Genomic DNA, 17,658 nt, shown 5'->3' with positions numbered 1-17,658 from the left:
TTACAAAATTCATTGTTTATGCACCACACCCAGTGCTCCATGCAATATGTACCCTCTATAATGCCCACCACCAAGCTCCCCCAACCTCGTACACCCACCCTGCAAAAACCCTCAGAAGATTTTTCAGAGTCCACAGTCTCTCATGGTTCATCACTCCCTCCAATTTCCCCCAACTCCCTTCCCCTCTCCAGCTCCCCATGTCCTCCAAGTTATTCCTTATGTTCCCCAAATAAGTGAAACCATATGGTAATTGACTCTCTCTGCTTGACTTATTTCATTCAGCATTATCTCTTCCAATCCCATCCCTCTTGATAGATAAGTTGGGTATTCATCCTTTCCAATGGAGACATAATACTCCAAGGTATATATGGACCACATCTTCTTTATCCATTCATCATTAAAGGGCCTCTTGGTTCTTTCCACAGTTTGGTGACTGTGGCCATTGCTGCATGAACATTGGGCTATAGATGGCCCTTCTTTTCACTACATCTGTATCTTCGGGGCAAATACCCAGTACTGCAATTGCAGGGCCATAGGAAAGCTCTATTTTTAATTTCTTGAGGAATCTCCACACTGTTTTCCAAGGTGGCTGCACCAACTTGCATTCCCACCAATAGTGTAAGAGGGTTCCCCTTTCTCCACATCCTCTCCAACACGTGTTGTTTACAGTCTAGATAATTTTGGCCATTATAACTGGTGTCAGGTGGTATCTCAGTGTGGTTTTGATTTTAATCTCCCTGATGGCTAGTGATGATGAAAATTTTTTTTATGTGTCTGATAGCCATCTGTATGTCTTTAGAGAAGTGTCTGTTCATGTCTTCTGCCCATTTTTTGACTCGATTCTCTGATTTTTGGGGTGCTGACTTTGAGAAGTTCTTTATAGATCCTGCATATCAGCCCTTTGTCTGTATTGTCATTTGCGAATATCTTCTCCCATTCCATGGGTTGCCTCTTTGTTTTGTTGACTATTTCTTTTGCTGTGCAGAAGGTTTTGATCTTGATGGAGTCTGAAAAGTTCATTTCCCTTTTGTTTTCTTTGCCTTTGGAGAAATATCTTGAAAGAAGTTGCTGTGCAAAGCTTCTGCACAGCAAAGGAAATAGTCAAAAAAAACAAAGAGGCAACCCACGGAATGGGAGAAGATATTTGCAAATGGCAGTACAGACAAAAGGTTGATATCCAGGATCTATAATGAACTCCTCAAACTCAACACACATGAAACAGGCAAACATATCAAAAAATGGGAAGAAGATATGAACAGACACTTCTCCCATCAAGACATACAAATGGCTATCAGACACATGAAAAAATGTTCATCATCATTAGCCCTCAGGGAGATTCAAATTAAAACCACATTGAGATATCACCTTACACCAGTTAGAATGGCCAAAATTAGCAAGACAGGAAACAACATGTGTTGGAGGGGATGTGGAGAAAGGGGAACCCTCTTCCACTGTTGGTGGGAATGCAAGTTGGTGCAGCCTCTTTGGAGAACAGTGTGGAGATTCCTCAAGAAATTAAAAATAGAACTTCCCTATGACCCTGCCATTGCACTCCTGGGTATTTACCTCAAAGATACAGATGTCGTGAAAAGATGGGCCATCTGTACCCCAATGTTTATAGCAGCAATGGCCATGGTCACCAAACTGTGGAAAGAACCAAGATGCCCTTCAACGGACGAATGGATAAGGAAGATGTGGTCCATATACACTATGGAGTATTATGCCTCCATCAGAAAGGATGAATACCCAACTTTTGTAGCAACATGGACAGGACTGGAAGATATTATGCTGAGTGAAATCAGTCAAGCAGAGAGAGTTAATTACCATATGGTTTCACTTATTTGTGGAGCATAACAAATAGCATGGAGGACAATGGGTGTTAGAGAGGAGAAGGGAGTTGGGGTAAATTGCAAGGGGAGGTGAATCATGAGAGACTATGGACTCTGAAAATCAATCTGAGGGGTTTGAAGTGGTGGGGGGGTGGAGGTCGGGGTACCAGGTGGTGGGTATTATAGAGGGCATGGATTGCATGGAGTACTGGGTGTGGTGAAAAAATAATGAATACTGTTTTTCTGAAAATAAATAAATTGAAAAATTAAAAAAAAAAGAAGTGGTCAAAATAAAATTAAATAAATAAATAGATAGATAGAAAGAAAGAAAGAAAGAAAGAAAGAAAGAAAGAAAGAAAGAAAGAAAGAGAAAGAAGTTGCTGTGGCCGATGTCAAAGAGGTTACTGCCTATGTTCTCCTCTAGGATTCTGATGGATTCCTGCTCACATTGAGGTCGTTTATCCATTTCGAGTTTATCTTTGTGTATGGTGTAAGAGAATGGTCAAGTTTCATTCTTCTACACATATCTGTCCAATTTTCCCAGCACTCTTTATTGAAGAGACTGGTTTTTTTCCACTGTACATTTTTTCCTGCTTTGTTGAAGATGATTTGAACATGGAGGTGAGTGTGCATATTTGGGCTCTCTACTCTGTTCCACTGGTCTATGTGTCTGTTTTTGTTCCTGTACCCTGTTGTCTTGGTGACCACAGGTTTGTAGTAAAGCTTGAAATGAAGCAACGTGATGCTGCCAGTTTTCTTTCCCCTTTTCAACATTTCCTGAGCCAATTGGAGTCTCTTCTGATCCATACAAATTTTATGATTGTTTGCTCCAGCTCTTTGAAAAATGCTGGTGGAATTTTGATTGGAATGACACTGAAAGTATAGGTAGCTCTAAGCAGTACAGATATTTTAACAATATTTATTCTTCTGATCCATGAGCATGAAATGCTCTTCCATCTTTTTGTGTCTTCTTCAATTTCTTCATGAGTGTTCTGTAGTTCCTTGAGTACAGATCATTTACCACTTTGGTTAGGTTGATTCCCAGGTATCTTATGGTTCTTGGTGTTATAGATAATGGACTGATTCTCTCATTTGCCTTTCTATATTTTCATTTTTATGCACTAGAAAGCAACTAATTTCTGTACATTGATTTTCTATCCTGCCACATTACTGAATTGCTATATGAGTTCTAGTAGTTTGGGGGTGGAGTCTTTTGGATTTTCCATATCAAGTATCATGTCATCTGCGAAGAGAGAGAGAGTTTAACTTCTTCATTGCCAATTTGGATAACTTTGTTGTCTGATTGCTGTTGCTGGGGCTTCTAATACTATGTTGAACAAGAGAGGTGAGAGTGGGCATCCTTGTCCTGTTCCTGATCCCAAAGGGAAGGCTGTCAGCTTTTCCCAATTGAAGATGTTATGCGCTGTGGGTTTTTCATAGATAGATTTTATGAAGTTGAGGAATGTTCCCTCTATCCCTATACTTTGAAACATTTTAATCAGGAACGGATGCTGGATTTTGTCAAATGCTTTTTCTGCATCAATTAAGAGGATCATGTGGTTCTTCTCTCTTTTCTTATAGATTTGTTCTATCATATGGATTGATTTGCGAATTTGAACCACCCTTGCAACCCACAGATAAATCCCACCTGGTCATGGTAGATAATCTTTTTACTGTACTGTTGGATCCTATTAGCAAGGATTTTGGTGAGAATCTTAGTATCCATACTCATCAGGGATATGGTCTGAAATTCACCCTTTGGTGGAGTCTTTGCCTGGTTTGGGGATCAGGGTAATGCTGGCTTCATAATAACAGTCTGAAAGTTTGCCTTGTGCTTCAATTTTTTGAGACAGCTTCAGGAGAACAGGGATTATTTCTTCTTTGAAAATTTTTTAGAATTCCTCAGGGAATCGTCAGGTCCTGGGCTCTTGTTTTTTGGGAGGATTTTGATCACTGCTTCAATCTAGTTACTAGATATTGGTCTATTCAGGTTGTCAATTTCTTCCTGGTCCAATTTTCAAAGTTTATAGTTTTCCAGTAATGCAACTATTTCATCTAGGTTGCTTAACTTATTGGTATATAACTGTTGATAACAATTTTTGATGATTATTTCTCTTTCCTTGGTGTTAGTTGTGATCTCTCCCTTTTCATTCATAATTTTATTAATTTGGGCCTTCTCTCTTTTCTTTTGGATTAGTTTGGCCAATGGTTTATCGATATTATTGATTCTTTCAAAATCCAGTTTCTCATTTCATTGATGCATTCTACTGTATCTCTAGTTTCTATCTCATTGATCTTTGCTCTTATCTTGATTATTTCCCTTCTTGTGTGGGGTTGGCTTAACTTGTTGTGGATTCTCCAGTTCTTTAAGGTGTCAGGAAAGCTAGTGCAATCTGGATATTTTAAGTTTTCTGAGGGCAGCTGAGATGGCTATGTATTTCCCTCTTAGGACCGCCTTTGCTGTATCCCATAGGTATTGGACTGAAGCGTCTTCATTCTCATGGGTTTCCATGAATTGTTTAAGTTCTTCTTTGATCTTCTGGTTGATCTAGGCATTTCTAAGCAAGGTGTTCTTTAGCTTCCAGGTGTTTGAATTCCTTCCAAACTTTTCCTTGTGGTTGAGTTCCACTTTCAAAGCATTGTGATCTGAGAATATGCAGGGAATAATCTCAGTCTTTTGGTATCAGTTGAGCCCTGATTTGTGACCCAGTATGTCATCTATTCTGGAGAAGGTTCCATGTGCACTCAAGAAGAATGAGTATTCTGTTGTTTTAGGGTGGAATGTTCTCTATAATAATCTATGAGGTCCATCTGGTCCAATGTGTCATTCAATGATCTTGTTTCTTTATTGATTTTCTGCTTGGATGATCTGTCCATTACAGAGAGTGGCATGTTAAGATCCTCTATCAATATGAGTCTTTATTTTAATTAACAGTTGTCTTACGTAGTTGGCTGCTCCCATACTGGGGGCATAAATGTTTACAACTGTTAGAACTTCTTGGTGGATAGACCCTTTATGAATGTTGTAGTGTCCTTCTATATCTCTGATGGCCGCCTTTAGTTTAAAATATAATTTATCTCATATGAAAATTGCTACTCCAGCCTTCTTTTGATGCCCATTGGCATGAAAGATGCTTCCCCATCCCTTAACTTTCAGTCTTTATGTATCCCTAGGTTCAAAATGTGTCTCTTGTAGACAACATATGGAATGGGTCCTGTTATTTTATCCAATCTGCCGTCCTGTGTCATTTTATGGGTGCATTTAGGCCATTCACATTGAGAGTGATTATTGAGAGAGAGATTTTTATTGATATCGTGTTTCTTGTTTCTATAGATTGTCTCCATAAATTTCTGTTCAGTTATATTCTTGGGTTTCCCCCTCTTTTATAGGACACCCCTAATGTGTCTTACAGTGCCAGCTTGGTGGTCAGATACTCTTTTAAACCTTGCTGGTCTTGGAAGCTCTTTATCTCTCCATCCATTGTGAATGTCAGTCTTGCTAGATAAAGGTTCTTGGATGAATGTTCTTCTCATTTATTGCCCTGAATTCATCTTGCTATCCCTTTCTGGCTTGCCAGGCTTCTGTGGAAAGGTTTGATGTTATTTGGATGGGCTTTCCTCTCTACATAAGGAATCTTTTCCCCTTAGATGCTTTCAAGAGTTCCTTTCTAAAAGTATGATTCATCAGTTTCACAATCAGGTGTCTCGAGATCTTTCTAGATTCTATGATCTTGAGGGGGGGGGGGGACCTTTCTGCCTCTAGGATATGAGTTCCATATCCTGGTTCCATTCCCCAGAGTGGGAAAATTTTCACGGAGAATTTGTTCAACTATATCCTCTACTCTTTTCTCTCCTACCCACCCCCCAGAGATTCCAATAATTCTGACGTTGGAATATTTCATGGCATAATTTATTTCCCTAATTCTGTTTTCATGGCTTTTAAGCTGTTTGTTCAGACCTCCTCCTGATCCTTTTTCTCTATCAGTTTGTCCTCTATATCACTAATTTTATCTTTTGCCTCAAATACCTAGCTGTTAGAGAACTTAGATTAGATTGGAACTCATTGGGAGCACTGTTAACATCTTCCCTAGTGGCTTTAACTTCTGTCCTAATTGATTCCATTTTGTCATTAAATGCTTTCTCCAACCTAGCCATTGCCTGGATAATTTTTAGCCTGGATTCCCTTTCTGGCATACTGTTTATGTCCATATCCAATAGCTCTAATGGAGAGGGCAGAGTCTCTGAATTTTTCCTCTGTTGTGTATTCTTCTTCCTAGTCATTTTGGTGAGAGATGGCTGAATGGATATGTAGCTGACTGTATCAACCATGATCCAGGCAATGCTTCTGAGCAATTGGTAGTCCCCAACAAAAAGAAAGAAAAAAGAAAAAAGAGAGGGGGGGGAGAAGAAAAGAGAGAGGGGGGGAAAAAGAAATAAAAGAGAAGACCCAGTCTGAATGGGCCCCAAAAGTAAGATTTATAAAGTATACAAACAAAAACAGACCAACAAAAAATTTGGCAAAACTAAATGACAAGAAAAAAAAAAAGAACCCAGCCAAAATGAACCCCAAGTATAAGTTTTATATACCACCAGAACAAAAACAAATACATAGAAACAATGACAGATAATAAGATGGAAGGGTGGTTATAAGTTCTCACTGTGGGTAAGGAGGGTTATTTTGACTCTTCCTGGGTGTATCTTTTTTTTTTAATTTATTTTTTTTTTCAGCGTAACAGTATTCATTGTTTTTGCACCACACCCAGTGCTCCATGCAATCTGTGCCATCTCTAATACCCACGACCTGGTTCCCCCTACCTTCCACACCCACCCCCTTCAAAACCCTCAGATTGTTTTTCAAAGTCCATAGTCATTATTACATTATTCTTTGTTCACAAAGTTGTTCACATGTGCAAATTTTTCCTGGGCAAATGCTAGATCATAAAGTATATGGATAAATTGTAACCAGATCCCCTCCCCCCAAATTCCTGTACCAATTTTACCATGTCTACATTTAAGAGAACCATTTTCATATATATTTGTCAGTTAGTATTTTATGTTATCAACCTTTTAAATTTTAATTTTACCTAGTCCTATGGATAAAAATAGTGTCTCCCATCCATGCATTGATTGATTCATTCATTGGATGAGCACAAATGTGTGCTAAGCACCTGCTGAGGGACTCCAGTAGAAACTGAGATGACACTGACCTTTTAGTAGAGGAAGATCAATGTTAGTTATGAAGAAATAAGATGCCTACTATTAAATTGGGAATTTATTTTAAGTTTTCCTGATTATTCAGGAAGTTGGTCACATTTTTGTGTGTTTTGTGTGTTTCTTAGACATTTGTATTTCCTTTTCTGTGTACATTGTTCTGTTGAGTTCTTCAAAGTTGCCATTGATTCATAATATGGACTTCATTATTTTGATCATTAATGCTTTATTAGTTGTAAATGATGGAGATATTTTCTCTAGCTCTCTCTTCATCTTTGAATTTCTGGTATCACATAGAACTCATAATTGGATTTATATACACTTATCTCTCTTTTTAATTTATAGACTTTATATGTTTTATCTTCAGAGGGAGTCCCTCTCTAGTCCAAAATCTGAAACATAATTATTCTATATTTTCTTCTATTTCACACTTGAGGTTTTATGTTTAGTGGTGTGTCTATGTGTATGTGTCCGTATGGTATAAAATAGGAATATAATTTTCCCCCAGATAGATACCCACTTTCTCTTTCCTTGTTTATTCAATATCTACCCATTCCATACTGATTTGAAATGCCACCTTTATCATTATTAAATTTTTATATATTAAATTTTCATATATTCATGATACAGTTCCTGAATACCAGTCTGTCCTGCTGATCTGTTTGTTTCTCTGCCAGTACCACCATGTTTTAATTACTATAGCCTTAAAACTATGTATTGATAATGAATGTGCCAAAACTCCCTCTTGATCTTTTTTCTCAAACTGTCTAGGCTATTTTTGCACATCTACTCATCTTTGTGAAACTTAAGATGAGTTGTCAAGTGCCATGAAAAAGCTTCCTGGGACTTTGGTTGGAACTATATAGGTTAACTTGGGAAGCATTTGTCATCTGTGTAAATGGTACAGTTCTCTGTTTATTCAGCCTTCCTTAATAACACAACATGTTTCCATTAAGACATTTGAATTAGTACACCTGGGTGGCTCAGTTGGTTAAGCAACTGCCTTCAGCTCAGGTCATGATCCTGGAGTCCTGGGATTGAGTCCCATGTCGGGCTACCTGCTCGTTATGGAGCCTGCTTCTCCCTCTGACCTCCCCCTCTCATGCTCTATCTCTCTCCCATTCTCATGCTCTCTCTCAAAATAAATAAGTATTTTTTTAAAAAATGAATAACTTATTTTAAAAAAAAAGACATTTGAGTTACAGTTAACCCTTGGACAACACAGGTTTGAACTGTGCATGTCTGCTTCTATGCAGATATGTTTCAATAAATACAGTACTGTAAATGTATAATTCCTTATGATTTTCTTTTCTCTAACTTACTTTATTATAAGAATACAATATGTAGTACACATAACATACAGAATATGTGTTACTTGACTTTACTTTATAGGTAAGGCTTCTGGTCAACAGTAGGCTATTAGTAGTTAAGTTTTGGGGGCAGTCTCAAGTTACACACAGGTTTTCATCTGCATAGGATTGAAGAGTCAACTGTCTTGAGAACAGGTGCCAGGATTGATACTCAGACCAAGGGAACCTCATGGTACTAACCTGAGTGAGCAGCAGAGGTGTGTCCCTACTGAGATGAAATGGGAACCACAGCTTGGATGGGAAAGAATGTAGAGAAAGGGGGCACCAGCATGCCAAGCAAGTGCCAAGGAAGGAAGGCAGGGAGAGAGATGGAAAGTGTGCATAGAGGCTTCCAAGGTATAGCTGTGGATCATGGAGTGTTTCCATATTGCAGGGGAGATTGGTTGTCTGTGTAGCTGGAGACAACAGAGCACTTCTGCCTAGAGCTGTGAGAGGAGCCCCAAGCAAGAGACTGGTTGCCCTTGGCCAAAGGCTGAGTAGAAGATGATTTCTTGAAGCAAGTGACATTGAACTAGTTGCAGAACAGGAAAACTAGTTTTCCAAAGAATTGGATTAAAGAAAGGTGTTAGTCTTTGTTTTTCCCAGGTTGGAGGGGCCATTGGCAGATTTTGGGGTAAGGGAGGAGAGGTAGAGGTGAATGGCATAATGACCTCTCATGGTCAGAGAGGAGGCAGAGTAAAAGGAGTGATGGTGGTCAGAGGCATGTTTCCTCACATTTCTGATTTCTGCCCTGACAGGTGCAGGCTACTGTCGTGGGTCTCCTGGCTGCTGTGGCTGCCCTGCTGCTAGGCGCTGTATCTAAGGAGGAGTTAGACTTTGCAAAGGTGGAGTTGCTGTGTGCCAGCAGCATCATCACTGCCTTCCTTGCTGCCTTTGCTCTAGGTCAGCTAATCCCCCATCCCAGTGACCGCACCCTCCTGGCTCTCTCCGCCCCCATTCCTACTTGCTCTGCTCTCAACTCTTTGTGTTTCAATTCCTTGAGATATGAAAAATGAAAGCACTAATGATGAAGCCTCACATACCTTCCAGGGGCTGGGGGACAGCCTGTTGGGTTACCGATGCACCTTGAAGATGGGCAGGGAGGATGCGTCCCCTTCCAGGCAGGGTGTGTGTGCCAGAGCGAGCTGCTGACTCCACTTCTCTTCCCTCTGTTTAAATAACTGGCCTTTGTTCAGTAGACACATTCATCACTCCATCCATCCATCCATCCATCCCCTCATCTCTTCATTCCTTCATCCCTTCATTCACTTACTCATTCAGTCGGTCTTTAAACATTTCTTGAGCACAGCTTACATTTGGACTTGTGGTGGGCTCTTCAGTCATGGTGGGGAGCAAGGCTCAGGTTTTAACTTCAATTCATCTCTGAAGAGAGGTCTTTTCAGATGGCCTTTGCACAGGTTCTGCCCTCCCGCCTTCTCCCCAGCTGCCACCATGCTCCTCTGCACCATGCACCTGTTTTCCTTATAGAGCACTTGTGAAAATCTGTAATTAGCCATTTTCTTCATTCATTTTCTGTCTCACCTCTTAGCTAAAATGTCGTCTCCTTAGAGAGGGACCCCGCTTCTCCAATTCTATTCCTATCACCACACTGCCTGCCACACACCAGGTGCTTCCTACGTGCCTGTGGAAGGCAGGAAGACATGAGCACTGCCAGATATACCCTGTCTTCAGGGAGCTCAATGCATGTCAGTAGCAGCTGTTACTGTGGAATGTCACCCGTTCACTCATGACTTGTTACTTACTGGGCATCTGTTGTGCTCTGGGCACTGTTGCGGTGCTGGGATGCTCTGGTGAGTTACTGTGCTGTTTTGTGATGTTGGTGTTCAGGTGCCCCTGCTGGGCTCCTGAGATTGGCCTGTTCCCCAGAGATGTGGCCCCGCTGACAGTACTATAGTGCAATCTGTACCTGCTTCCCTTTCTCTCCCTCCCCTTCTCCCACCCTGGGTGACCCCAACCATATTCTGTGGGTCTCCTGGCACTCCCATCTCCCCAACTCCCCCTCCCAGGCTTTGCCACTAACCCCTCACATGACCTGTTGCACTAAGGCACCTGTTTCCCCAGGGACTGCAATGGACACAAGAGGATGTGCTCTGCCCCTGGGGCTCCATCGTTCAGAGTGGTTTTGGAATCATCTTCCCTGAAGTGAGGGGCTCTGGGCTTCATGTCTGTAGCTCCAGGTGGTTTGGGAGCCCAGGAATCATCTCCATGTTTTCTCCCTATGGATTTGAGTGTATCAGCAAAGCTTTCAGACTGCTCCTTGATATCACACTTGCATGTCACAGGTTCCACCCCCCCCCACCCCAAATCTGTAGCCTTCTCAGGCTCCAGCACAGCAGTGAAACTGAGTGTCAGGGCAACCTGGCTTCAGGCTAGGTCTGTGTGAATAGAACTGAGTTACTGAGCAGCCTCCCTGCAACCTTCTCATCCTGTGCTTTGAGTGTCCTCTGTCTCCTCTCCACAGGAATGCTGATGGTCTGTATAGTGATTGGTGCTCGGAAACTCCGGCTCAACCCAGACAACATTGCCACACCTATTGCTGCCAGCCTGGGAGATCTCATCACATTGTCCATTCTGGCTTTTGTCAGCAGCTTCTTCTATAAACACAAAGGTAAGGGGTGCCCCAGGGAGGAGGGGCCCACGAGCAAGGCTGGGTCTGACATTCGCACCCAGCTTGCACCATTCAGATCAGGCACTCTTCACACAGAAGGGAACCCATGGGGTCTGTCATGGGGTGAGAAATCCTACTTTTCCAGAGGCAAAGCCTGAGGTCATTCGGCAACTTTGTGGTGTTCTCCAGCAGGTACCTGAAGCTCTCCCAACTACTCAGGTCAATAGATACATTGTCAGTCTCCCCCTTAGGACAGGGGTGCACAAGGAGACCAGGGAGGGCTGGAGGCTAACAGAGCTCCATGGAAAGGCAGTTCACAACGGACACATTCAGATCACCTGGGAAGCAACTCCCAAAGAGGAATGCCATAACTGTGGGCAGTGAAGTAGACACAGCATAGGCTCTCTCTATAGGTGTGAGGCAGGAGAAGCCCCAGGCTCCTCAGAGGGTGGCCCAGTATCCTGGCCAACCACCAAGGAGGCATTTACATATCCTGTATTACAGGCCTTCATGGCCAGAGGACCTCCCTCCACCAGGGGTCTCCCCAGGTCTTCTCTGGGAGCACCAAGGTTTCCTCATGTCCTGGGCCGTGTTGATGGGCAGCATCCCCCTTGCCAGATGGTTCTCACCTTCCAGCTTTCCACAGCTGGCCACTCCCCTCCGAGCCTCACAGTTGTTACTTTCCCCTTCAGCTGACCACCCACAATTGTTTGGATCTATAAGTGTGGATTCTGAGCATGGTCACTACCCTGAGTGCTGGGGGGCAGAGGGGCATCAGTGAGTGGAGCGGATGGTGAAGAGGACAGTGGGGAGCAGTGAGGTATGTAGTGTCACTCAGTTGAAGGAAATGCCTGGAGAAAGGCATAGCTGCAGTGAAGCCCCAGTTTAGCATTGCCCTGTGGGAACATGAACCCAAAACCATGAGAGATCATTCAGCCTCTTCGTGCCAGCATCTTAAGCATACTGACCAGGTACCTGCCATGTACAGTGTTCAGGCACTGGGAACCTTTCCCTATCAGCTCTGGGCCTGGGTCCTTGCCACCCTGGGATATGCTTGCCACTGATATTTAATGGTTGGGAGATTTTCAAGGTTCCTATAAGTGGCAATCAAGGTATAATAATAAGATGACCTAATTTTCTTTTTAAATAAAACTGAATTTAAAACAAGATTTGTGTATGGGTTGATTAATTGAGTTTTAATTATAAAACAAATGCAAGTCACAGGTATCCCTAGACCGTTCCTCTCCACCCTGCTGTACCCCTACTGAAATAGTGCATGTTTCAACACATGACCTACTAGCTGTTGAATAGCGTTAGGCTGTACATCTCTTGAATTAGACTGTGAAGATACCTTGGGTGTGCTTGGGGGGTTCACTGGGCCTGCGATATATCAGACAAATCTTCACTGATAAGGAGTGAGCTGTTGACCATGTCACCTGTCAGTGTAGTTGGGAAGACAAGCCATATGCAGAGGGATATATTCATCATGGTGGTGGGAAAATATGAGGTGGAACCTCTGCCAGGTTCCAAGTCATTCTAGAAAAATTGGAATGCAAAAGTATCCTGCAAGTAATGCTCCTGTAGACTGCTGCCTCCCAGAGCCTTTGAGATTTCTGCCATAAAGCACTTGGTCTGTAGCCCACCGTGGTTGTGGCCTGCCCTTCCTTGTAGTCAGTTGCTCCAGGAAAGGAATGAACTGTTATTTCTTAGTGCAGAGAAAGACAAGAGGGAGATGCTTCTAATGATGCTGATCAGAGAAAGGAGTATGGGGCAAAGACCTACCTGAACACCTGAGTGCTGAGGCCCACTCTGCAGAGGGGCATGCACTGCCCTGAGCCTAAGCCTGCCCTTTGGATGTGGGGCTGGGGGTGAGAAGACTGTTCTAGAGAAAGCTTGTGTCTTATTCTGTGTGCATTTGGAAGGTGACATGCAAACTATAAGTAGAAAGAGAGTATGTGGGAATGGCAATGATATGTGTTGGGTCCTGGCCTGGTCCCAGGTACAGTCAGGTGTCCCAGACCCAGGTCTGTATTCATGGCTCATACCAGCTCAAGAAAATGACACAGGGGGGTGCCTGGGTGGCTCAGTGGGTTGAGCCTCTGCTTTTGGTTCAGGTCATGATCTCAGGGTCTTGGGATTGAGCCCTGCATCAGGCTCTCTGCTCAGCGGGGAGCCTGCTTCCCCTTCTCTCTCTCTGCTTGCCTCTCTGCCAACTTGTGATCTCTGCCTGTCAAATAAATAAATAAAATCTTTAAAAAGAAAAGAAATGACACAGGGGCATGAGTTTCTGCAAAGCTGACCATGTTCTGGGCCCTGAGATGCATGGATGCTGAGGAGGTCACCTTGGACTGGCCTCAGCCAGGAGCAGGATGGGCATCATTAATTAACTCTGGCTTTAGCCCTGATTTCTGCATACTGGCTTGAGTCCTGGTGGGCTGTCTCTTCACACTGTAGTCTCTCCTATGCCTATCTGAGGGGTAGTTGAGAACATGAAGTGAGTTTGTGCTTGGGAAGGGCTGAGAGCCAGTGCTGGCCCATGGTCACAATCCTGTAAATGCCACCATTAATACTAATAATTAGGTTGGGATGGGAGGAACTGGAAGAGGATTCGTTCTTATGTCAGGAAAATAGTGAAAAAGAGAAGTGAAGGGGACTCTGTCAGGAACTGAGGACAAAGAGGAGCTTTTCCAGTTGCTTCATTAGATGGTACAAATTGCTGAGAGGTATCTTAGGTTGGTCCACCCTAAGCTGCTGGGGACAGAATTGTCTTGACCCTTAGTGCTCAGCCCACCTTTCATCTTTGGGACCCAGGCCATGGTCCAGGAGGCCATGCTCATGTGCCCTGGCATACATCCTGTCTCTCTCCCCACAGACAATCGATATCTGACACCACTGGTGTGTATTGGCTTCATGGCCCTGATCCCTGTGTGGGTCCTCGTTGCCAGACAGAGCCCACCCATCATGAAGATCCTGAAATTCGGGTGGTTCCCAATCATCCTAGCGATGGTCATTAGCAGGTGAGCACGAGCGAGGGCTGCCACCAGCTTCTACCTTCCCAGGCCTCCCCGGCCTCTGAGACAGGGAGAGTACCTAAGACCCACAGTGCCTCTGGAGTGAGGGGGTACTCATGGTTTCTGTGGGCTCCCCTACTAAGTCCTGGTGCTGGTTGAGTCATGCCTTTCTTCTTCATCTCTTTCCCTCTTACCAGGAACCTTAGGGCTTACTTATTCTGAGAGGCAGCCCTATTTACAATTGCAGGAGCACCAGAGAGCCAGGAAGAGCCAAACTTGGGAACATCAAATGAGTGCAGAAATGCCTCAGTTCCCTGCCCCCTCATGGCATTGCAGGACACTGGGTCTCCCCCTCCTATACTGCCAGAGCTCTCACTGGCCTGGACCCCTCCTTATGCTGCAGGGAGCCCTGTACCTGGCTCTGTGAACACCATTTCTACAGCATGGCTGCTGGTGGGACCTAGAAGGCTGAGAGACTAGTGGCCCCAAGCCCCTTAGCTCGTCTCAGGTCTTCCACCCTGGAAACCAGATCCTCCAGAGCCCTTTCTGTTAACAGGCCTGGACAGGGACCACCCCAGTCTTTTCTGAGGTGCTTTCCTAACTTTGAATCTCAGGGAGAGGCCATTATGGTCTAAGTGTCTTTGCTTCCAGGAAGCTCCTGGGCTCCTTAAACAAACTGATCAAACTTTTTCAGGGTTGTAGGGGGGAAGGACAGCCTTTGCTAAACTATTGGGGCTGGTGGGAGTGAGGTATTATTGTAGCATCTCCAAGAACAAGCAGCATGGGATTATACTCATGCAAGTTCCATTTTCTGCTTGGGAAAATAGCATTACAGTTACAGTTCAGGAGCAATCCACATGGCAGAGCCCAGCCAACTAAGTGGCTTTGAAAAGGAGTTTGACATTTGTTTTTAGTAGGATGACATTATCTGATGGGTCTTCTGGAAAGTGGGAGGGCCGGGTGATGAGATATTTTGTATAGAGGTGTGCCAGGTAACTACAGCTATCTGTACACAGGGGCACGAATGTCACCTGCAAAGTTAAACTAACCATTTGGCCTCTACTTTCTCCCCAGTTTCGGAGGGCTCATCTTGAACAAAACTGTTTCTAAACAGCAGTACCAAGGCATGGCCATATTTACTCCTATCATATGTGGTAGGTATGGGCAGCACCATAACCCGGGGCCTCTGGGCTGCACTGGCCCCCAGGGCTGGGTCAGTGGGATCTAGACAACAGTGACTTCAGAGATCCGGCTCCAGGCCCTGAGAGTCTTGGCCATTCTTCTACTGGGCAGCGGCTGCTGGGCTGGTTTGTTTCAGGTGGAAGGAGACCCTTGGGGAGAAAGTCCTGCCCACTGCTCCACCAGCTCACACCCTTTTCCTCACAGTCACCACGGAGACTTGAGCCTTCCCCCAGAGCTAAATCCCACCTGTTGAAGGCACCCAGTGTCTACGCCAGGATTCATTGGAACATGCAGATGAAATGTGGCCTTTAGAACTGGGGTGTTGGCTTCTCATGGTTTGTTTTTTTTTTTAAAAACTTAGATTCAAATAGAACTTCCCTATGACCCTGAAATTGCACTCCTGGGTATTTACCCCAAAGATACAGATGTAGTGAAAAGAAGGGCCATCTGTACCCTAACGTTTATAGCAGCAATGGCCACGGTCGCCAAACTCTGGAAAGAATCAAGATGCTCTTCAACAGACGAATGGATAAGGAAGATGTGGTCCATATACCCTATGGAGTATTATGCCTCCATCAGAAATGATGAATACCCAACTTTTGTAGCAACATGGACGGGACTGGAAGAGATTATGCTGAGTGAAATAAGTCCAGCAGAGAGAGTCAATTATCATATAGTTTCACTTATTTGTGGAGCATACCAAATAGCATGGAGGACATGGGGAGTTAGAGAGGAGAAGGGAGTTGGGGGAAATTGGAAGGGGAGGTAAATCATGAGAGACTATGGACTCTGAAAAACAATCTGAGGGGTTTGAAGTGACAGGGGGGTGGGAGATTGGGGTACCAGGTAGTGGGTATTATAGAGGGCATGGATTGCATGGAGCACTGGGTGTGGTGAAAACATAATACTGTTATGCTGAAAATAAATAAATTTAATTTAAAAAAACTTAGATTCATTGATGACATTTGAAACTCAGACATTTGTACATAAAAATCTGGATTTCTGTCTTCTTAAAAAGCAAGGCTGTGACAGTATTGAATTTACATTCTGGGTGAGGTGAGAATCAGCTGTCACTGAGATAGGGCTTATGCTATTGCATTGGCCTGAACCCCCTCCACTCCCCATTGTCTTTCACCAGACCCTTCACTGATTAACCTTTTAGACTTAGACCCTGTGGGCATAAAAGGACCCTTCTATGAACCAAAGTTTGGTTTGTGTACATCTTCTGATAAGGATCTGTAAATGAGACTGACCAGTCAGGAGAGGATTCAAATGTGATAACATACTGCACACTTCACTTGGTCCCAGGCTCTGGTGTTCTGGGCCTGTAGAAACAGGATTCAGGGGCACCTGGATGGCTCAGTCAGTTAAGCAGCTGCCTTCAGCTCAGGTAATGAACCTGGGGTTCCAGGATTGAGTCCCAAATCAGGCTCCCTGCCTAGTAAGGAGCCTGCTTCTCCCTCTACCTGCCACTCCCCCAGATTATGCTGTCAATATCTCTCCCTCTCTCTCTGTCAAATACATAAATAAAATCTTTAAGAGGGAGGGAGGAAGGAAGGAAGGAAGGAAGGAAGGAAGGAAGGAAGGAAGGAAGGAAGGAAGGAAGGAAAAATGAAGGAAGGAAAGAAAGAATAGGCTTCAGAAGCCCTTGGGAGCCCCCTCCCCCTACTTTCATGGGAACCCAGGTGATTGTTCCTTACATGTCAGTGGGCCACCCTGCAGGTCTGCTCCCAACTGGGGCAGGGCTGGCCTCTCTCACGAGGGGCCAGCCACCAGAAGACTACAGTGGTCAAGTCAGGTCCTAATGTTTAACACTTGGAAATATTTCCTTGGATGTTACCAACTCAGATGCCTCTGGGGCCACGAATGCAGTTTGAATGAGTTCAGCAGGTGTGACAGTAACTGGGTAATAAGGAGTGGGATGGAACAGTCACACTACAGAGCATGTTCCTGATGTGGAGTGAGCAGGACCTCCTCAGCACCAGCCAGTTGCTCCCTGGCAAGACTGGAGGTCTGGCGTTGCCTCAACAGACTTCTTAGGAGAAGCTGGCAATTAATTTTAGTTACATTTTTTTAAAGTTTTTTCCCTTTTTTTAAAATCATGTGCATAACACCCAGTGCTACACAACTATTGAATCATTAAGCACTACATGAAAAACTAGTGATGTACTATGTGGGGGCTACCTGAACATAATAAAATCAATCAGTCAATCAGTCAGTCAATCAATTGTGTGGGTCTAGCAAAATAGATCTCAGCTGTCCTCTGCCCACAGACCATTCTTTGTATACAGGGTAGTTAGTTTTTCCCTCTGGAGATCACTGGGCACATCCAGCCCAGTGACGGGTTAATCCCCAAGGGGCTGAGGAAATAGAATGGGGGCAGCCCGCCCAGCGTCTAAAGGAAATGGCCATGGGTAGACCCCATCCTCTCCCAGCCCTAGATCCTG

General features: G+C 44.0%; 1 protein-coding gene across 6 annotated transcripts in view; it reads left to right on the top strand.

Moving 5' to 3' along the window:
- Positions 1–17,658, top strand: part of SLC41A3 (solute carrier family 41 member 3) — a 140,907-nt gene that overhangs the window by 99,504 nt on the left and 23,745 nt on the right. For 5 of the 6 annotated variants that reach the window (XM_082746410.1, XM_082746407.1, XM_082746408.1 and 2 more), the window contains 4 exons: positions 9,148–9,292; positions 10,872–11,018; positions 13,891–14,035; positions 15,104–15,183. In XM_082746410.1, the coding sequence (XP_082602536.1) occupies positions 9,148–9,292; positions 10,872–11,018; positions 13,891–14,035; positions 15,104–15,183 (517 nt within the window). The remainder of the gene's footprint in view (positions 1–9,147; positions 9,293–10,871; positions 11,019–13,890; positions 14,036–15,103; positions 15,184–17,658) is intronic. The other variant, XM_082746411.1, reaches the window with a different exon arrangement.

The sequence above is a fragment of the Mustela nivalis genome, assembly GCF_964662115.1.
Source record: "Mustela nivalis genome assembly, chromosome: 1".
NCBI classification, from domain to species: domain Eukaryota; kingdom Metazoa; phylum Chordata; class Mammalia; order Carnivora; family Mustelidae; genus Mustela; species Mustela nivalis.
The sequence above is the reverse complement of the archived record's forward strand: the minus strand, read 5'-3'. Positions and strand labels throughout refer to the sequence as shown.